Here is a 23,229-nt window from a genome sequence, read left to right on the forward strand (position 1 = left end):
CTTACAGAAGAGGACATTAGTTTTTAATCTTACTGTCTATTTTTCTAGATGAGATGGCATGGCATCTTCGGAATATTTATAGTACAAGAACTAATGTATGTATCACCAATATATTTCAGTAAAATTAAATATGACAATAGTTTATCAAGGTTTTGTTATGAGAAGAACAACAATTTGCAGTCGATAAAAACCCAGCAGAATAAAACCCTGATTGCAGTGATGAATAATGCATATTGCCTATGGTACTAATTAACCTTGTACTCCAGTAAGATATTATAGAACAATAAGGCTAATTTGAATGTGGTCCAGCACTTTTCCCTATGGCTTGTGGTTATCACCCTTCAGACTGTAAAACTGTATTTGTTAAATGAGAAAAATATATTTCTTGTTTTTCATGTAAACTGATGAAAATATGAAAATAATGAAAAATGAAATACAGAAATATCAGGTATTTCCCAATGTATATAATATAATATGCCAAGTATAAATAAAATATGCTCAATAAAAATAAATATATTGTGTTTATAAGTAAATTGTATAACATAGTAAAAATACATATTAATTTGGGGAAAAAATCTGCTAAAATATCAATGTATGATCACTCCAACTGGACACAGTAAATCCTTATAGTTTATATCTAATCCTTCTTCTCATGTAACTAAGAATTTTCCTTTTTCTCTTAAAATAATAAAATGAATTAAATGGACAAGGTCTATCTAAAAGCTGTAATAGGAATATTTTCTTCCAGCATAAACTATCAATTTATTTGAAATATAATGCTTTTCTCTTTTGTGGCTAAATCACTATTGGAGAGACAGTCATAATGATGCCTAAGAAGATGTAAATTATCTTCAACTGAAAATACCAATCTTTAATGTTTTAATTATACTATTTAAGCTATCATTTGTGTATTTTTAAGTTTAAAAATAATATTTCAAATCCTTATTTCAAAAAGAAAATCTCTTGCAAAAGCTTGATGATAGAGTAAAGATCTTTTTAGATTTTTGGATGGCATAACATAGCTCCCAAGCTCTCTCCAAAAAATGCTCAAATGTGACAAAGTACATCTATACACATGAGCCTTTTCTCTGTTGCATGATTAAAAGTAGCAGAGGAAACAAGAAGAGCTGAGTGTGAGCAGAAACTGAGTATCTAGTAGGAAAGGCTTTCTATCTACTACTTTTAATAATATACTTTTGAATGAAAACTCTGCTCTCTTAGTTTGTAACAATTTGTGTTTATTTTTAGACAGTTTGCATATATGTAAATGTAGTTCTTAATGGAAATTCTTTGAATTTGAATTATTCTCTTTATAAGAAAAAAGTTATCAAGTGCCTAAGCATTCTAGAGATTTTTAATGAAAAGAACATCCTATGAGAATATTGTTATGAAGTCTACTTAAATATTTATTTATCACTCATATAATGATTACACATATGGTCTTTTTTCCTTTTTAACTGTTTATCTCTTGATGGGAAAATCAAGGAAAAGCTTGGAGAGAGGATAAAAGGAATGCTTATAAAGCAGTGTGCTGTTCTCCCATTGCCTGTATAATATAGTAGGTAAGAATGGAGATTCTCACACAAATGGCCTAGGCTTTTATCTGACTTTACTACTACTGCCTGTAACCTTTATTACATAAACTCTCTGTAGAACTTAAAAATTATAATTGATTCATAGGGTTTGTGTGTGTTTCTGTGAAGGTCAAATTATATAATAAAAATGCAGTGTTTAGAAGAATGTGGCACAGAGAACTTGCTACAGAAGTATTAGGCATGTTGTCATTATCATAATAATTATTATTACATATATTAATATCAATACCCTTGAATCATTATCTCTAATGATAGAACAAAAAGAACGATTTATTGTACAAATTCTTACACACATTTAACAAATATTTATGAATCGAGCCATGTCTTTATATATCACAAAAGTATCCTTTGTCCGTTGGTTCTAAGTAAGCAGAATCAAGAGTCCTCTTTTAAAAGAAAGAGGCATAAGAAATAATAATCGCAAAAATAGCTTTCTCTTGAGGAATTAAGGTTCTCTCAAAAAGTAGACACTTAAATGAAGGGAATAATTTATAATAGAGAAGTTTATAATAAAGGGAGGAAAGAAGGAAATTAAGAGAGGATATAAGTAGAAGTAATCAAAACAATGCAAGACTGAAGTGGCTTTAGAAAAGCATAATTAAGAACTGGAGAAAAGAAAAGGGAAAAAAAAAAAAAAAAAAAAACAATCCACAACCTGGTTTTAAATCTTGTCTGGGAGTTGGGCCTCAGAGTTTTTCAAGGTCAAATACCACTTTCATGAGGAAAAATATGTGCCAAGTGTAAGAGCTAATTACCGTAAGAGCTAAAGTAGTCCGTACTTTCCTGCGTTTAAATAGGATATATTCACTTTAGCAGTAGAGAAGCTAAAAGGACAGAATACAAATAAAAAGACAAATCTTTTTGTCACTGAGACCAAAGCAAATGAGACTTTTTTGGAAAAAACAGGGAAATGTGAGGTTTAATGGAAACCAGTTACATTTGGTTTGTGTCTATCCTTTCCATTCAGAACATATGGAACATTTTGTTGTAATTAGTTAGCTGTTACAAATGTCCAAGCTCTAAAAAGCATTTAAAAACTATGTTATGAATTAGGTGGTGATTGGACAAAATAGAGAAAAAGAACATATATTTTTCTATAGCAGCCAGGGACACATTTCTCTTCCTTTTTAGACCTTATGATGTAAAACTAATATTGATAACTCTAAAACTGATAAAAGGAAAGACCTCAAGCATTTTTTTTTCTTGAGATATGCTGACAAATCTGAAAGTTATCATCTTTGGAAGATGAAACTAGTGTTTCCCAAAAACAAAGGCAGAAGAAAGGAAAGGAAAGAAGAAGGGAGAGAAGGAGTAAGAGAGAAAGATGGGGGGTTTATATTCTAAGGGAATTGGTTTCCAGTCATATTTCTTCAATTCCTAGGTTATTTTCATGATGCAAACAATGAGGGAGTATCATTAACATATTAATATTATTTTAGATCATATGAAACTACATCTTTGTACTTTCAAAGTGGTCACACATTAGCAGTTTTCTATAACTATACCTGATTTAATACAATTTTCCCACCAAAAGTAAATCACATATCCAAGTTATATGATAATTATACAACCTTGATTCTGGTTATGATTCTTTTTGTATTACTAAAAGTAGGTATCTAAGTAAAATTAGTTCTGTTTATACCTTTTCCTACAATGATTGCCAAATACTGATCTTTGTGACCAATTTTAAATCAAATAGTAATTATTATTAAAATTAGTCACAGTTATTATTTTTCTCCACATCAGAGCTACAATCTTCTCCACATTCCTTTCTTCCCCACATAACTCTAATAATTAAGCTTCATCTCTGTTTTAATTAAAAAATAAAATGTGGCAACTTTTGGTGACTTAGGTCAGCCAGCATGCTTTTTCTCAGAGTTAATATACATTGAAGCCAAACAAAACTGTATTTGAAGCTAACTACTAACTTGGGGTTCTTGGAAATCATATTTAATCTATATCAGCCTCAATTTCCTCAAATATAAAATAGAAACAGTATATATCTGGCAGGGTTATTGTCCGAATTGAATTGTTTTCCATATACTTGGCATGTAGCTGGGTCTAATAATACATGGTTATGAACTTGTCTGGTTATTTTTTTTTTCCTGTAACAGTTCTGTTTTATTTATTAAGCATAAAGATGTTTGCCGTTATAATCAGGCTGATTGTTTAATTTAGATCAGCCAAAAGAGATATGACAATTATTTTAATTGTACTATTTTGTTTATGGAGGTCTGTTTGCTCATTCTTTTGCTTTAAATTGCTTTTGTTTTGTTTTGTATCCTGTCCCTTTTCAACTTCTCACCATCAAGACTGATGTGAAAACACTTCAAAATGGAAGTCTCCTCCAGTCAGAAACATCATACCTGCTAACTGTATGATATCAGTCAGGATTGGTGGGAGATGAAGATACATTTACTTTCTTTATTGTGGAGATGAAAATCTAAAGATCCAACCAGGTCCATGAGGCACAGAGGGTGTTCCCAAGCCTGAATCCCGGAAAGTCTCCACACTCACAGTATACAGTCCAGTTTTTCTCTTCCGTACCACATACCCAAACAAAGCAAGCCCAACAAAACCAACAAAACAAAACAAACTTGAATAAAGTGACACTTCAGGGGCGCCTGGGTGGCTCAATCTGTTAAGCCTTTGCTTTCGGCTCAGGTCATGATCTCAGGATCCCGCGATTGAGCCCCACATCAGGTTCCAAGCTCGGTGGCTAGCCTGCTTCTCCCTCTACCCCAAGTTGATGCTCTCTCATGCGTGCTCTCTCACTCTCAAATAAATAAATAAAATCTTAAAAAAAAATGACACTTCAATACTCCAACGCTAAACTTTTTTAAATAGCCTCCTATACTATTTATAGGAGAAGACCAGCAAGGCAAAGAAATTTATGTACACAAGAATGCACAATGCAAAAAAGTCAGATATGGATCAAGAGGTCTTAACCCACTGATCCACACTCTCAAAAACAACATGTATATGGGGTTTATTCCAAAAGTTGTGTTTCCCCTCCCAGGTGAATGTCTGCATAGAAAACATGGTATAATTTCTGGTTGGGTTCCTGATTATTCACATGTGTAGCCTAATTATACGGCTTCTAGTGTTTAGGGTAAGACCCTCAGAATCCTAACATGTTCTTCTCACTCATACTTTGCTCACTCAGTCTGGCTTCGCTTTATGTCTTCCATTCTCCTGACCCTACATTATTCCTCCTTTCTAGCCACCTCAAATTGCCTTTCCATTTCCTCAGCTTGAGTTCTGATTCAGGGACAGGAATCTCTTCCAGATGACGATGGGGCTGCCAGGCCTCTCTGGGGTGCCACTGTTTCTAGGTGCAGTATAGTGCTGCTGTCACAGGCAACAGACTAAGCACATATGCGATTTGAATCAAGGTGACAACATGAAGTGGAGCTTAATTATTTGTAATGAATAACACATAATATAGCAGAAAGATATAGACTTTGGAACACTCACCCTGGGTCAAAATGTCAGTATACCACTTTCTAGTTTTAGTTTGAGTGATCTAAAGAAGATCAGAAGGCCTGGGTGGCTCAGTCAGTTAAGCATCTGCCTTCGGCTCAGGTCATGATCCCACAGTCCCGGGATCAACCCCGCATCTGGCTCCCTGCTCAGTGGGGAGTCTGCTTCTCTCTCTCCCTCTGCTCCTCCCCCTGCTCATGATCTCTCTCTCTCTCTACCTTACTCTCTCTCAAATAAATAAATGAAATCTTTAAAAAAAAGGGAAAGAAAATTAACCTCTTTGAGTTTCAGTTGCTCTAGAAACCATAGCTCACAAGATGTTGTCAGCTTAAAAGAAAGTGAATAAGATATTTAACAGTATTAGCATAGAGTAGGTCTTCGCAGTCATATCAACCCTTCTTCATGCTTCACCATCCCTTTTAAGATATCCTGACAATTCTGGTATTCAGACTCTTAGGCCTTATTTCTTGGGATCTATATTATTTCTAGTTCTAGCTTTGGCACACATTTGAAAGTCAAACTATTCCCTTTGGCCCACTTGTATTTTCTAGGAACAAGGTCCTTTTCTCCCCAACTTTAATTCCATTCTTTTCTAACTTCAGATGAAAATAACAAGTTCTCCTGAGATCTGATCATGGAAATGCTTGGGCCAGTCTTTTCATTGAAGATGCAGGATGCCCTTGATTAAGACTTTCACCTTCATCATATTTTTTCAAAACTCAGATATTTGTCCAACTCTGTGCTTCCTGAATGGCAACTTTCTTTTTTCTTCAGTCCCTGAACAGTGTTCATTATTCGTGGACTCCCAAGTCCTGTAATATTTATTTAATTATTTGCAACATGTCAAGGTGGTCCAGTTTATTCCCCCCTTAAATTGAGATAAAAAATTTTCACACTTACTCATACAAACACACTCAACAACCTCCCCAGTCTTTAAATAAGGCCGTGACCTGAGTAGCTGACCTGATGCAGACTGACCTGAACAGAGAGTACTCCCACTTCCCAGTATTCCATGTGTCCTAGGAGGGTAGGTCACCATCCCTGGGTGGTGGTAGCAACACCAATACATGTTAGAACAAATGACAAAAACAAAAACAAACTCCAGAACTTTGTCTAGGATTATCTCTCATTGAAATTGCTTTTAACTTTTAAAGCTAAATAGCATGTATTGAGGATTTTCTTTTTGCCAGGTACTAAGCTTCATGAGCCTCCAATCTTTAAAATCTAATCCGGGTTTTGAAATCATAAACAATACTTTCATTGTGGGAGATGGTGAAGAAAAAATTTTTTCCTATGGATTAGTTTCTAATGTTATGTACTGAGAGTAGTAACATCTCTAGCCTGCCAACAAAGCATGGAAGAAATCAACCTATAAAAACAAAGTGCTATCTGATGAGGGAACGGAAGGCAAGCTGAGGACAAAGCAAAAGCTGACACCCTGCAACCCCCACCCCCCCCATGGGATGTATGTGACATTCCTCAGGCACTCCTGGCTGCCCTAAAGGACGAAGAAACAGTCCTTACTACCTACAGCCCATTGACAAGTCCTTGAAACAGGTGTGGTGACATTCCTCTAGGAACTCAGCTGCCTGGATGTTAATACTTTGCTAAGGGCAAAAGGCCGTCCTAGCCTGACCCCCTCCCCTCCACCAAGATCCTGTAAGTCTACTTTAACATAATAAAAATTCCTTTGGAAACTTCCTTTATCTCTAACCCCCCAAGATAAGTATTGGCAATCATCCCCCAAGCATATGGCCCACCGATATACTTCTGAAGGGCCTCATGACTCCGGTTTTATTAGACAGTAATAAATGACCTTTTCCCAACAACAGCTAGCCCCCTCAAGGTCCTGGAAACCTTGCTTCCAAAATTCCTTAGAGACTTACGCTATCCCTAGCCCCCTCCCCACTGAGGGTATAAAATAGGCCGTTCCTCACGACCCTGGGGCAGCAGCTCTTTCTGCCCACGGGTCCTGTCCCCGTGCTTTAATAAACCACCATTTTGCACCAAAGAAGTCTCAAGAATTCTTTCTTGGTCGTCGGCTCTGGACCCCACCCCACTGAACCTCACGTATATTCACCTGTACCTCATCACTATCCCTGAGTATTTTTTTAAAAAACTGCTAATAGAAGTTTCCCTTTTGTCCGTAGTAGGATAAAGTTCCTATTTTGGATTTAACTTCATTTTCACCTGAAGAATGAAGTTCCCCCAAGTTTAAGTGCATTATCTATTGCTCCAGTCTGTGTGGGTCTGAACAGGAACTGACTTGACTTAAGTTGGCTCTATTATTACTTTTTAAATTCCCCTACCACCCCTCTCTGGAACTGCTGGCTGTGTCAAAGAAAGCTACTGCTGTCACAAAGCAAGGAGTACTCACTGTTGTGACATTTTATTTATCTGGGCAGCAACATGCTTGAAAGGAGACTGCCTAGTTCTATGTAAAGTATGGAAGACAATCAAGCCCAGTTAAGCAAACCGGGGTTGACATATTAAATCATGCTTGAACCAAGAGAGCAACAACAGATGACACACAAAACCTCCTAAAGAGAATTTTAAATAAATAAATAATGCAGGTCAGTCTGTTTCTAAAAAAAGAAGCTTTTAGCATTGGAAGATACCGGGAGTAAGTGAATACCGGAAAACCTTCACAGGAGCAAGAAATTACGTTGCCTTTTGATGGTAAGGTGTAAAGCCAGAGGTATAGCGTTGGAAAGGGAAGCATCAGGAGAACACTGGAAAACCTTGGTGAGATCACATCACATCACTTTCCAATCCATAAAATGGAAAACAAAATTCTGATAGTCCCACCCATTATTTAGGAAATGTCCTAATGGAATCTTTTCAAAGTGCTTTGAATTCATCAGCCTCAAAGCCCTTATGCATATGGAGTAGTGTGTTATTATTCTCCTTCACAATCACACAGCAGGAACTTTGGAAGCATTCATTCTCCAAGTCTGATTCCTGCTAACAATTCCATCAAAGAGATGGAGTTATCCATCAGTCAAATTATCATTTGCTCTAATTGTTACTTCCCCCAAACTGTGGCTCTTCATTCTTTCCTTTCCTTTTCTTTTTTAAACTATACCTTAACAGCACTCAAATGAGCAGGATATCGTCAAGCTCAGAAAAGATCAAAGCATATCAATAAATCACTTCAGTTCTTCTACACAAATTCCTACTGGCCAGCCTTAAAAGCAGACTAAACATTTAAACACCGAAGAGAATAAAATACTACAAGACAAGATGTGACCCATATCCATAACCAGAAATAATAAAGGGTACAAAAGCATTTTTCAGGTAATAAAAACCAGTTATGAGAGCATGAATAGCTTAGAGTTCATATTTTTATTGTTACTGTGAGTGGATGATACACTTTGTAGAAAGAACTATGCCAGGGCTAGTTGCTCTGTGCCTTCCTGCTTTATAATGACTGGCATGTCCTTCTAGACTAATGTATAAGTGAAGTTGAAAGACAATACATTATACAGTTTAGGTAAACAGCCTCCTTGCCTTTTCTCCTGTAAGGAGCAGAAACTAGATATATTAATAAATCAATTAGATTGATTGATAGCTACAGGTTAAGCTTCTTCTTAGTTGCTTAGAAAGTTAGTGTTCTCTGGAACCCTTAAAAATGGTTAAGCAGATTTTTCAAGGCTAATCCATACAGGAGGTGCACTAAATAAATTTATACAACTAGAGCACAAAATATTTAACATATTAATTGTAATAGAGATATGGCCCTAAAAAGAATTTGTGCTTTTAATCCAGGATCATCACTGATGCTGTATGAGATTACACATACAAATCAATCATTCTAATTAACTGTGTTTATATACTGTACAAAGTACAGTAATAGAATGAAGAATCTAAAGTTAAATATACAATTTTAATCCCAAGTCTAAACATCTAAAAGGTAAAGGAAAACCTGAAAATGATAGCTACAAACACCTAGAAATGCTAAATTAAACAGAACAAAGATTGGGGTTAATCTGTTGTTTTGTTTTAATATAGGGAAGTTCTTAGAAAAGTATTAAATGTTTTCTAAAGTCTGGAACTGGCGGTCCACAGGGGACAGAAACAAAAGGGAGCTAAAGCATGATTTACTGTGGAGACTGCTAGAGCTGATTGTGCTGCTCTGCAGGCCAGGTGGTGTGAGGTGGGGTGTGGGAAACCTGGAGACTTGGATATTAATGCTCCAGGGTCCAGGAAAAGGAGGCTTGGCATTTGTTAAGTGGGGACCCCTTCAGAAAGCCTGAAACCTCAAAGAGCTAGCTGGACACTGTCAAAAGAACATGAGGTAAAACACTGCCCAGGTGCACAAGGACAGCCAAAGAGGTTTCTGTGTGCATGACCTCTTAATGGGGAGAAGAAATCAGTCCTCAAGAATCAAAATCTGTGGTCTTCCCTGGGTGAACTTTTGGTGTGTGAATTTATACTAGCTAAATATTACAATATTTCTCAATCCTGGCTGCACATTACAATCCCCTAGGGAACTTTAAAAAGAATAGTGACAGCCTGGCCAGTACTACACAATGGAATCAGAATCTACTGTAGCGTCCAGCAATGATATGCTTTAAATTATTGTGTTGCACCGTAATTGTTGAGAATAGCAGAATTAGATAAAACTTGGTCCTCAGTAGGAGGAAATGCTAAGTCACGTGAGGAACTCCTACAGGTCAATGAAAAAAGAGAAGCAACCCCAAAATGAATATGTAATTCATAAACTGGAGCAATTAGGACATGGGTGCCATTTGTACTTTTTTCTCTACTTTGCTGTGGTTTGATTTTTTCCCCTAATTTTCCAATATTGCCTATTTATTATAATAGTAGAAAGAATAGACAGTAAGTATGGGATTCCTAAGTCAAGATGTAATTAGCAGAGGTTAAGAAAAAAGAAAATAATGTCATTATATCTAATACTGCCAAAAGTTATATAACCGCAATCTATATCAAAAACCATATTAAGGAACATCTGGAGGAGGAGATAAAGCTATAATTAATGCGTAATCATTCTAAAACAATATGAATAATGAAATATCTTGACAAATATCCAAAGTGATTAGGATAAATATTTTGCTTTTGCTTCCCTTGCTGGACAAAGTTTTACTCTTGACTTGCACTCCTATTTTCTCACTCATAAAAGAAAGTATACTAGTGAAATTCTTGAGTCTCTCTGTCCCTTCCTACCCCCATCTCTCTATGCAATACCTCATATTTACAGTAATACTAATAACTACTTAAATTATACTTTAGGTAGGTCTCTATGATGCTTTATTACAATGATGACACATTCTGTATTGTTACTGTGCAAATGGATTGTAACATTAATGACCTAGAACTCCATCATGATCATATGGTTAGAGAATTAATGATTATATTTATGCTCAAGTGGCTCACACTGTACAAAACACCTCTTGATAATAAACATTTATTAAAATGAGATGCACTGGATAGGGTCCTTTTATTATAATAAATTAATATAGAATGATAATTATTAGAAAAATTAATGATACAGATCTTACAAAGGCTGTATCTTAATTGCTATATTCTGAATTGATTTAAAATCCATAACATTTAAATCGGCTAGGAAACAAAACATAGTCCCTTTTGTTTTATTATTTGGTTCTTTTCTTATTATTTGGATAACAGAAAAAGTACTTCCATGAAGTCTGATAACACAAATCAGTATAGCTCTCATAGGAAATGTGTGTACAGAGAAATTTAATGTTGAAAACTCACTGAGTGTAATTCAGCAAACATCTCTGTGTCTGCTCTCAGATTTTCAAAGCAAAAATTAAAAAAAAATGAATGCAAATGGTAAGAAATGAAGTAGCCAACCCTTTCATAAAATCATTAAGTAAACTTAAACCTTAAAAGTGAACTGTAAAGTCACCAGGAATTTTTGTGTGTCATAAATTAAGGCTTTAAGATGATGCAGGCCTCAGTTGGAATCTCACTCTTCCATTTCATAAATGTGTGACTGTGGACACCTATGTGAAGATTCACAAGTTACTAGCTATTGTTGGATCAAAGAAACATTAAATTCTTAAAAAAGAAAAATTTCATTCTTTCAATGAGTGTAATAACTTACAAGGAGCCACCCACAACACTACTCAAAAATACTGAATTGTTGCATGTTTGATATGCCTGTGTTTGACCACAGATATTATTAGGAATTCTCTATCCTTAAGATAGCATAATATGTATATGAACAGACTCTTTCAGCACATAATTTCAGGAATTTGCAGCTCTTTTATTACCCTAATTTTAATATGCAAATATATCTTAAAATAGAATTTTAGAAAGTAAAGACATATAAACAAAATTGATTAATATAATATAATGGATCTCTGCACTGAAACCTCCCTCTGCTTGTTAAAAGCTGTTCCCTATTTCTTTTCATGGCTTTTCCCCCCTCCATATCTATGTTAAACATCACCTTCAGAAAAATACTTTCTCCCTGCCCTATCTAAACTTGCACACTCACACTGCCATTAGCAACTCTCATAATTTGTCAGTGTAGATGCGAGTCTCTATGTATGTTTGTATATCTATGTGTCTGCATTCCTAGGATACAGGAATTGTATACATGGAATATAGTACCCAGTATAATCATAACTTAAAGAATGAGTGATAATAGCTAATCAGAGAGCAAAGCTTCTTTATAAAGGCAGTTCTAATATATTTGCGTAGTTTTGATCACCAATAAATACAAATGTAGGATTATCCTTTGATAAATGATACTGCTCAAGAATATAATATCTATTTTGAGACAAGAGCATTTTCTAACCTGAAACTACCTTGTATTTTACAAGAGAGACACACACTCCTGTAAATACATTTTATTTTTAATGAGAAACATAAGGAGCAGCTAATGTTCACTGAATAAATACAGTGTGTTAGGCAGTAAGTAATTTCCATATAAAGTCTCATAACATTGCTATGACATAGAGATGGAGAAGATAAGGAATTGGGAGATTCAAAAAGTTACACAGGGAGATAGAGCTGATAAATGGCAGAGGCAGTACTGGAATCCAGGCACTCGGGCCAGAATAGAGATCTGTGCTCAAACGACTAGAGTATGCTGCCTCTTAAAAGCAGCATATTCCCCACGATATCCAAGTTAAATCAATCATGTTTCAAAATGTACACATCTTTCATTCTGCAGAACTTTAAGAAAAATATTCGCTTTTGCAGAGGTAATCAGTCTATAAGCATATTTAGTTTTAGCAGCACATCTCACCTACTTATACGGACAGAAGGAGTATATTTAGCAATCCATGGAGGCATTTTTGACTATCTAAATGGGGAGTGGAATATCCTACTGCATCTAGTGGATTAAAGGCCAGGGATTCTGCTAAATATCCTACAATGAACAGGACCACCCCATCGGCCAACAAAAAATATCTTTGATTTAGAAAAGAAAAAAAAAAAAGCAAAAATAAATGCAAAGTATGTTCTAAAACTGTAAGAGAACTAATCCAAAACTATTGAGGAGTTAAAAGAAAAAAATCTATTTTATTATTTTCATGTATAATACATGCAAATGGATGAAATGATTTAACCACTTAATTGTCTTGGTGATGGTTCCCAGAAGCAGGACACACACACACACACACACACACACACACACACACGTGCACCACTGACACCCTGTACTTCCATAATTACCATCTTTTGTTAAAATTTTGAAATTAAAATTAGTTTCCTTTTGTTGCATAAAGGAGCATACCAAATAGAACCAAAAGTTCAACCCCTTTGATGTCCTTTGGTAATGTGCCTAATTAAAAATAACTAGGCTCTCCGATGCATAATTACACAAGCACCTAATACACTATATTTCCAGTCAATGTTGTTTCAAACATAAATATGCACCAGAAGTATGAATGATCGACATACTACTCCCTGCAGTATCTGTACTGTTTCTGAATCAAGGCTTTTACTTGAGCTTAGTATTTTCGTTACATTTTCCTTGCTATGCAATCATCTCCCAGTTGGACAATTAATAAGTGCTTTTTCTCCGCAGCCCTTGGCACGTAACCTCGCTTACCCTGTATTTTAGCATGCACTATATACCTTCTTCACTCTGACTGGTTTTGGCAGTGACCCACAATCTAAATCTCTTTCCTCCATTTGATATAAGTGAAACTATAATTATCTAGGGGTAATTTCAAATTACTACTTCATTCCACTAGCAACTGATGAAGATTAGTGGTCTTGCCTTGCATCTGAGTAAGTCAGCAACATAATCACAAGAGAACTCAGCAGGCAACATTTGATTCATGTGAACTCAATTACTTCTGTCAAACACATTCACTTCAATAAAAAGCGAAAACTTCCAAAACAGGTTTTTGCTAATAATTTTGTACTCAAAAAAAAATTTCATATGACTCTTAAGGGAAAAAAATAGCATGGATTTCATCAGAAATAATAATAAATAACAAGTAGGAAAACATACTTGTATAAATGGATTTAATACATTATTAGTTTCTGAAAATAATATTTCAAAGAAATAAATTTGTATACTTAAAACCGTTTATTATTGAGTATTGGGCATATAAGTAAACCATAGAAAAATAAATGCATCCTATAATTTAAGTTAATACAATTGAAGCCAGAGTATTCTATTACCTCATTAAAACCAGGTTATTATGGAAAGGTAGTCAATTTCTCTTAAAGGAAGTGAAATAAGGGGACATGAAGATGATAGATCATGAATTGGACAAGGATTCGTGAATCACTTCTTGATTGTCTTCTGGGTTGAAGCCATATGTTAATGAGCTGCCTAGCATTCTGAATCCTGAATGTTTAGTCTCTAAAAGGCCTTGGGTCAACTCAATGATGCATTTATATCAGGTCACATGAACATGATCTGACAGCAACTACCTGGTCAAATCCTAGTACAGACTGAGTAAATATTAACATATGATAATCATTACAACAGATTTACTCAAACTTCAGCTTCTTTATATAATCATATCCTTAATTAAATCCCAACATATTTTGATTATCAAAGAAACAGTAATTAAATGTAAATGTATAGTACGTGCATATTATAAATACGTTTCACGATGTGATGTTCTAAGGTCTAAATCACTAAGGAGGTCTCCATAACAGTTAATACAGCATACACCAACCATATATGGTTTAACACAAAGAACTTGAAAATTCGGCCCGAGAATCTTAGGACTAAGAAATGACTGGTTTTAGAGACACATTTGTCAGTTTTGTGACCAAAGAGACTTTCTACAGATAAATTTAAAGGTAAAAAAGAAATCAATACAGTAGGCTCCCCTTATTCACACTTTTGTTTTTGGCGGTTTCAGTTACCTGCAGTCAACTGCAGAACAGAAGCAGATGGTCCTCCTGCCATAATGTCAGAAGGTCAATAGTAGCCAAATGATAGGTCACAGTGCCTATGTCATTCCCCTCACTTCATCTCATCACGTAGGCATTATCATCTCACATCATCACAAGAAGGGTGAGCACGATACAAGATATTTTGAGAGAAAGAGAGTGAGAGACTTCATTCACATAACCTTTATTACAGTCTAGAATAGCTGCATTTTATTATTTGTTATTGTTAATCTTTTACTGTGCCTCATTTATACATTAGACTGTATCATAGGAAAAAGCATAGTATATATAGGGGTTGGTACTATATTCAATTTCAGGCATCCCTGGGGGTCTTGTAATGTAACCCCCTCAGTTAAGGAAGGACTACTGGAATTTTAAAGCACAATATTCTTTTCTACTTTTGCCCATTCTACTCTCTCTTTTGATTCATTTCCCTGCTTCCTGTCTTTTGATTCCTTGCTCATTCCTTAAGATAACATTCACCACCCCTGCCATCAAGGAGCATGTGATTTAGTGGGGGTGAAGAGGATCATTAATCAAATAATAAATCAATAAAAAGATGCAAAATCATAACTCTAAATGGCTCTATGAAAGGAAGATATATAAGTAAATAATAGGACTGATTTTGAAGACTCAGGGATAGCTTCCCTGAGGAAGGGGTACTGGATGATAGATCTGAAGGATTAGTAGGAGTTAATCAGGAATGAAGTAGGTAAAAGAATGTTTCAGGGCAAGGGAACAGAAGCACAGAACAAGTAGTAAAAGTGAGCTTTTGAGAAAGTGAAAGAAAGACACTTTGACTAGTGCATAGAGAAGAGGAGGAAGAAGCATTGTTTAAGATGTGTCTGCAGCAAAATCATGCAAAATCTTAAGCTACTGTAAAAACTTTACCTTAAAGGAAACCATTGAAGTATTTAAAGTTTGTGGTGGGGGAAAGTGGGGACAGAAAAGGATGGGTGTGTGAAACAACGAGATTTGCCTTTTTGTAAAAGCGATACATTCACATGACTCAAAAATCAAAATATAATTATATAAAGTCATTCATTATATTTGAAAGTAAAGTTCCAACAAGACATGCCTATAGATTGGAGGAAAAGAAATAGAGAAAAGTGGATGAGTTTAAGAGACAGCCTGGTTATAATTTCTACAAATATTTTATGATGGGTAGGAACCAGGTAGTGAGTCAGAAGGAGATGTTAAGAATGATTCCTAGATTTCTGGCCTATCAAGAATAGTTTAAAAACATTAAGATCCACACATAACGGTTTGGGGATAGTATGTTAAGACCATAGAATGATTTAAAGTTATGGTGGAATTTTATATGACATTCACAGATACATTTGCATATTCATATTACATGTAGATATAAATGCCTCAGGAATATCTGTGATACCTTAATTGTCCAAAACAAACCTTCGATATTTATTTATTCATTCAATGGTGTAAGTTATTTATAGAATAAACATTTGAAATTCCTCATAGAGTGGCCACATACCATCTGTATTTTAGGGAAAAAAAAGGCACTATTCATATGGACTACCTTGTGTAGAACACCCTCTGGGGCTGTTAAGTTCACAGCCTTCATGACCCCACAGCCTTTATTCCTACTATCAGGGTGGGGTAATAAATGAATTTAGACAGTGCAGCTTAGTGAAGTCTTCTACAATGTAGGCTCTCTATTTCACCTCACTGCCTCTCAGTTAGGTTTCTACTCCTCAATTATTAAAAGTATGAGAAGAGAAAGATATGCACTGAGTGCCTAGACTAAGAAACATTCTGTCAGAACACTACTTCCCCAAGATACTTTCATGATAAGCATGCACAGAACCTTCCAATCCCTGCAACAATCAAAAATTATCCTCTATAAATGTGGAGGTCTTTTATACCCTCTGTTCATTTGGATGAAGACCAAGGTCATTGTGTTCTCACCTAAAGTGACCACATACCATTCTCTTAAGAGACATAAATAATCAAATAGAGCATTTGCTTTATAATTCTAGTAAACAAAATTTTAGAAATAGTAAGATTTATATTGTAAATATTTTAGACAAAATAATGAAACGTATTCAACAGATTATATTTAATCTCCTGCTTCTGATTCTACAATATCTTCACCTTACACTAAAAGGACTGTTCAAGAAGAAAAGTTAAGATAATGTTAGTTAGATTTTCCTTTAAATCCAATCCCGAATAAAAAATAATTCATTTCCCTGGAAAGTTTAAAATGATTTGCAAAACATAATTTTGAATTAATAGAACTTTATATGTATGTATATACATATGCAAAGGTATAGAGAATTGTAGACTACATAAAAAGACAACCATAAACTTAATTGTAGATGATATTGTAGGAATACAAAATAAGAGTTGATGCTGAAAAAGAATTTTAAAGATGGTGCAATGTATTTCTAGAGAGAAATAATTAAGCAAAGTCACTATTATTTACTGATCATTTCCCTAGTTTTGATTCCCTGGATCTATAATCAATCTACAGTCAGGCCTGAACAAACTTGAGCAAGTTTGATTCACATGATATAATGGATTTAGAAAAAAAAAAAATGCACTTGAAGCTACCAGGTGGTATTAGGGAACTTCTCAGCATTTAGTTTTCTCTTTGGTTAACAGTAACTCTCCTTACCTATTTACCATGTGCACAGCACGGTGAAAACAAGTTCAGGTTCATAAGGATGACTGATTTTTTTTTTAAGTGAAAATGTTTTCTTCCTCATAAGCTGTTCTTCACTCTGACATAAAGTATTAACCTATTCCAAAAAGCCATTGTTAAATATCTAAGTTTAACTCACCACACAATGGGCAAAATGAGAAAATGAGGGTATTTTCAAATGAAGAGGGAAATATACATGATCAAGTTTTAATTTAAAAGAAAAATTAAAACGGAAAAAAAAATACCCCAGTGTAAATTGCTTTGAAATAACTTTTTTTGTATTGGCTCTATCTCCAAAGTTATTTTCTTGTGTAGTACTTATTATGCATTCAATATTGACTTGTAAATTTTTAAAAGCAAACATGTAATAGCAAATATACGTAAACAACACAGTAAACTAAGTACTGTCAGCTGACAAGTATTTTCATATGGAGTTCATATGGTTGAACTCATTTCTGAAGAATTTTTTTAAAGACATTTAAAAGCATGCCAAATAAGTCTCATCTAACATTTGCATTTGAATTTTATATAACAAGGTAAGGGTGCTATATTCTCTTCATGGACAGAAAAATAGCAGTTGAGTAGCAGACAATACTCACACAAAGAAAAAAATCCTCGGTTTGAGCTGCTCAAAAATAAAACTTCTGAAAGCATAATGAATATGAAATACTACACTGCAAGTAAGATACTCTCTGAGCATTAATTATGTATATCCAGTAAAATATTACATTAAATCTTTGGCCGTTGCCAGAAATTTTAAAATTCTGAGAGAAATCAAACTTGAAGAGAAATAATCTCCATAAATGAGCAAAGTAAAAGGTCATCTGCTCATAATCATTGGAGGAAATACATATACATGAGCCAACTGAAGTGGAGCTCCTGCAGGTCTGCAGGCAAATTCTTACCTTGACAGGTGCCATTTTTCTCTTCGTATCCTGCCTTGCACATGCATTTCCCGATGGGCACCAGCCACTCCCCTTCAGCACTGCAGTGCATTTTGGGTGGTTCATCTGTCACAGAATGGTTGACACAGGAGCCCGACACTTCAAGCAATTGCGAAGAATCAGCTCCAGTGATTGTGTCAGGGAACACAGCCAAGTGTCTTACCACGGAAGGGCATTTTTTATAGTACACACGCACAGAAACCAGAGCAATGCAAGCACCCACATCTTGAAAAGCAAGATAAAATCCCTTTTTGCTTAGAGGTCCTACATCTCTGACCTCTGTATTCAGTTTCATAACCCGGTCACCAAGATCAAGCTCTGTAAAGCTTTCATCGGCAGCAATGGTATCAATTTTGATGTACTGGTTTTCCTTGATGTTTCTACCATTCTCATCATCTGACTCAAAGTAATACATGTTAAAGGTTTCCTTACAGGTTCCCAGTCCTCCAGGAAGACTATTGCAGTCCCGCAGAGTAAACTTGAGTTCTATGAAGATTCTGGAAGCACCTTCATTGGAAATCCAACTGGTCAAAAGCCAGTTATTCTGATTCTGTTCCATAACTTTGCATACTTGGTATGTGTGGATAGGGGCATAATTTTCATCAACTTCACCAATCTCTTCCCACTGTATAATATAAAATAGAAAGACAATTTTTTAATATTTAGAAAATAACTAGCAAAATGATCAAAGAAAACTATTTCAGATATAGAAATTTCTGCAGCCTTAATCAATGGTATTGGGAGAGAAGGAGTTCTACAATGAGAATTAAAAAAAAAAAATTTTTAAATTAAGTAAATTAATAGAACATTATTCATTGTCTCCAATAACTCAAAAGTGAATGCAAATGAATTCGATGGGATAAAAAAGCATGTATTTCAGAAAAAAGATAGAAGTAAATTGAAGTAACAAGAAGGAGCAGTGAAAGGAAATTATGTATATTTGGAAGAAAGTTAAGTATGTAAACTAACAGAATAGATAAACTGTGACAGAAAAAAGGAAGTACATTTTTATAAAAGACTACAGCAGAAAAAAGCAATAAATGTGAAAAAGAAAGGAGAAAAATGTAACATGTGAATTCACATTTATTTAATTCTGGCATTTTATAAATAACACATCGATGTAATAATACTTGCAAGAAAATTCACTAGTTTAAAATTAATAGTAGATGCTTATTTCATTGACCCAATCTGTTTAGGATTCTTTTGCAAATTGAATAGCTAAATGTTTATTCACTGTTTTATCTATGAAACATATACCTAGAGACAGATATAAAATAGAGATAAAATTATGTATGAATAGCTTCGTCATTTTGAATCTGAGGTTTTGGTATATCCTGGGAATGCATTAATTATTTTTACCCACACATTATTTCATGCTTAATGACCTTAAGAGTTCTGAATATATACAGGATACAGAAAAAAAAATAAGTATGATTTATATAGCTTCCAAAATATTAGGTCAAAGAGATCTAAAGTTAACTCTTTCCCAATAAAATATTCCAGTTTTAAGACTTTGGTGTACCATAATCACTTTCTGAACAGTATAGAACCAAGTTTTTATTCTGTATAAAAACATTATTATTATAATGTAAGAAGTGTTTTAAAGATTCCTTAAAAATCTATGTACAAGACTACATATATTTTTGTTTTATATCTTTAAAAATGACCCTGAAACACAAAGAGCAATGAAATCATACTGACTTCCAATAAATCCAGAATGTGATTTCAGACATTAAATATTATAGATAATAAACTTCATAGAACTTCATCTCTTTAGGCATGAAATTAAATAGAGCATTATTTCTTGATTCTGTTTAACTGACAAAGATGTGAAAAATGTGGAGTCACAAGGGACACACATAAATTGTGTACCTCAGATGGTCCCTCTCAAAATTCTAGCTGCCATCAGACAGACATAAGTAAAAGGTGCTAATGAGGGAAAACTGCTGAGCTCCTTAAATTTACAAGAGAGAGATATCAAGATTTTATCTTAACCACTTTCACATCATGGTGTTATGTGAAGCCTTAGCTCTTTCATTTAATCTCACTTTTGTCTTCTCTCAAAATGTACATACACTCTACTTAGCCTCAGATTTCCAAAACAGCTTTCTATTTCAGCAGTCTGTCAGTGAACTATTTACATTGTCTTCCTGAAGTGATCCAGCTATAATCTCTTTATTATAAATGGTTATGAATGCCATTACTAACATTTCATGCAAAAGAATACCTCCACTAACCAAATGAAAATCATACAAATGATCAATGCAATGTACCAAAGTTAAATAAATACATATTCTTTGAATTAGTAAAATGGAAATAGCATCAAAAAATTTCTTCTCTAAAAAAAATAAAATAAAAATGCTACATTATCTCTGTTTTAGACTTATTTTATAAGTCTTCCAATACAAAACACAGATTTCAAATCCTTGACCTAAAATCATTTATTTAAACAACTATCTCTGCATCATAATTCCAATACGACACTGCTAGCAAGTAAGAGGAATTGGACAAGTAAAAGGAATCAGAACAGCATCTTCCAAGAAGATTATAAGGCAAGCAATTCACAATCTTTGTCTGTACAAAGTCCAAGGTACCACAAATATTATTAAAAATGCAAGCCAAGCAGCACTCGACGAGACAGCTTAATAGTTACTGCTTCAGGTAATAATTTCAAAGTAAGTGCATAAGCATCTTACTTCTCTGAATATTCTCAATTAAGAAAAGAAAAACTATAATTTTCTTTGATGTTAGAATCTATCATGGTGGAATTTTATTTATTTTTCTTTTCAAGTGTCCGAAATATAAATGAAGGCTCACATTTTCTATTTTAATGAGTGAATAGAAATACTTTAATTTAAATAATTATAGCCATGAGCCATTCAGAGAACCAACTACGTAATACATACACATTTCCCATAAATATTTGCTGCTATGTAGACACATATGCTAAGAAAGACAAAACATTTCATTTATTTTGGATTGACTAGTTGAACTAAAACGTCAAATTCTTCCAAGTTTTCTTCCTTTTTAATACAAAGTGGGCATCTTGCTGTCCTCAGCAAAGAAAATACTGATGATAAAGAAACAAAGGGGATGAAAAGAAAAGAACACTCACCAAGAACTTAAGAATGTGGCCGGTATATTCCTAGACACTTTTGCACATGGCATGTCAAGGAAATTATAGCAGTTTTATGAAGGCACAGATAGAAAACACAATTATTTTTGGTTCAATTTTGTTGCATTTCCTATGACCCCATGGTTTAATAAAAGTATTTGCCGTTCCTTGATTACTACAAGCAATGTGCCTGGGCATTTTGGAAATGTGGTCACTGAATGCAATGTGGTTTCTGCACTCTTTTCTTCAAGTCCAGCAACTCCTCAAGGCCCAACCTCTGAGCTCCTGCTTTTCTCTATGTTTTTTTAAGATTAAAGAACTGGTTTTACACAGTCAGCTTGGGTTGGCTTGCTTTCTCTCCCAGATGCTTGAGCTTGCTCCTTTTCCTGGTGGGCGCTGAAAACTCTAGCTGTGTTCAAATCCTATGCCTGACCAGGCATCACAAGCCAGCCACAGTCATCAGAGCAGCGACAAACAAAAAGGACTTATTTTCATATCCACGTGTGAATCATGATAAACATCCAAAAGTTAGGGTTACCAACTTTTCCTACCCAAAGCAGAACTGCCCATAACTCAAACACTCTATTCCAGCCATTTAATGTCCCGTATAAAATATTAGAAGGGGTCTTAAAAGATCCGGCCCTACTGTTCATATTAGAAATGAGGAAATTGAAGACCAGACAAAAGGAAAGATTTTCCCAAGCTCACAGAGGACAACCCTTTCTATCTGAGCATTCCATCTGCCTGTGTCTACCTCTGTCTTCTTGTTGGCACATCTCCTCCTTGATGTGTCTATTTGTGTGTGGGATTCCTTGATTCACTGCCATCAATTGCTACCCGACTCTGTCAAAATGAAATTCACATTTTTTTCAGCATCATCTAGCTACAAACCTTTCTTCTTTCCTTCTTTCCTAACTTCCTTCCTTCCTTCCTCCCTCCCTCCCATCTCTCTCTTTCTCTCTCTGTCTACACACACACACACACACACACATTTTAATACTCTGAAATACAGATGTGAAGGTAGAGACATGGTTGCCTTTATTTTCTACTGTATCTCAGAGTCTGACACCACAGGGCACAGATTAAAGTACTTGATAAATATTTTATATGAATGAATATCATACATACACATTCCTCCCTAGTCCAGAGATCAGCTAAATCAAAATATGCAATAATTCAAACATGGTAAATAAATGATTGCATGATTTGTCTTTTGTGTTTGTTCACACAAAGATAATTTTTGTTCTGTGTAAGTTGTCTAAATTTTATAAATTTAAAAAGGAGACTTTATAAATTCATGGGTTTTTTTTGAAAATTATTCTTCAATAAAAAGCTGTAAGCATTTAAGACATTTTCTTTAGTTCACTAAACCATACAAATATTTGGAGTTTAGTTTTGTGTATTAACCTACAGAACTGATTTTCATTAACATTACATTTTAATAATTTTAACTTATAGTTTAGTTTAAATGTTATTTTTGACCATATGTTTAAAAATAGTTTTCACTTTTTAGCCACTAATCTCTTCACTATTCTGTACAGATTAAAAGTTAAGAATATAGCATATGAGCTAGTGGCACTAATTTTAATATTTCAGTCAAACAGTATTAGGACTTTCTTAATGATTTTATTTGGCAGAGTGATATAAAATATAGCTAAGAGTCAATTGCTTTCAGTTTTACTCTGACATGCCCAAAGCATAACTTTGTAGCAAGACCTTGTTTACCATATAAATGCTTCTTTGAACATAGGGATAACTGCCCATTATCCTTTAACATCACAATATTTTGTATAATACCTTTTGAAATGCTCCAAAAAGAAATTAATTCCAGATTTCCCATTATACTTAAAATTGGTTTAGATGTCATTTACTATGATCTGCAGTATGTGTGCATGTGTGTGCATGTATCTGTAGGTTATATGTTTGCTAACTTCACTGAACGTATCCTGATTTCAAATTACGAATTAACTGCAGTTTTTAAAAGAGCAGTACCCTCTGCATGACCTTAGAAAGCGCCTAGAAAATAGTTTGACAATGTGCTCAAATTTGGAAGTAAGGCACTTTACCCAT

The 23,229-nt window shown here is 34.5% G+C and overlaps 1 protein-coding gene across 6 annotated transcripts in view; it reads right to left on the minus strand.

Moving 5' to 3' along the window:
- The window catches only part of EPHA5 (EPH receptor A5), a 336,182-nt gene that overhangs the window by 244,599 nt on the left and 68,354 nt on the right, over window positions 1–23,229 (minus strand). For all 6 annotated transcript variants that reach the window (XM_057309796.1, XM_057309795.1, XM_026508978.4 and 3 more), the window contains exon 3: window positions 18,006–18,669. In XM_057309796.1, the coding sequence (XP_057165779.1) occupies window positions 18,006–18,669 (664 nt within the window). The remainder of the gene's footprint in view (window positions 1–18,005; window positions 18,670–23,229) is intronic.

This window comes from Ursus arctos, unplaced genomic scaffold (assembly GCF_023065955.2).
Source record: "Ursus arctos isolate Adak ecotype North America unplaced genomic scaffold, UrsArc2.0 scaffold_9, whole genome shotgun sequence".
Classification (NCBI taxonomy): Eukaryota; Metazoa; Chordata; class Mammalia; order Carnivora; family Ursidae; genus Ursus; species Ursus arctos.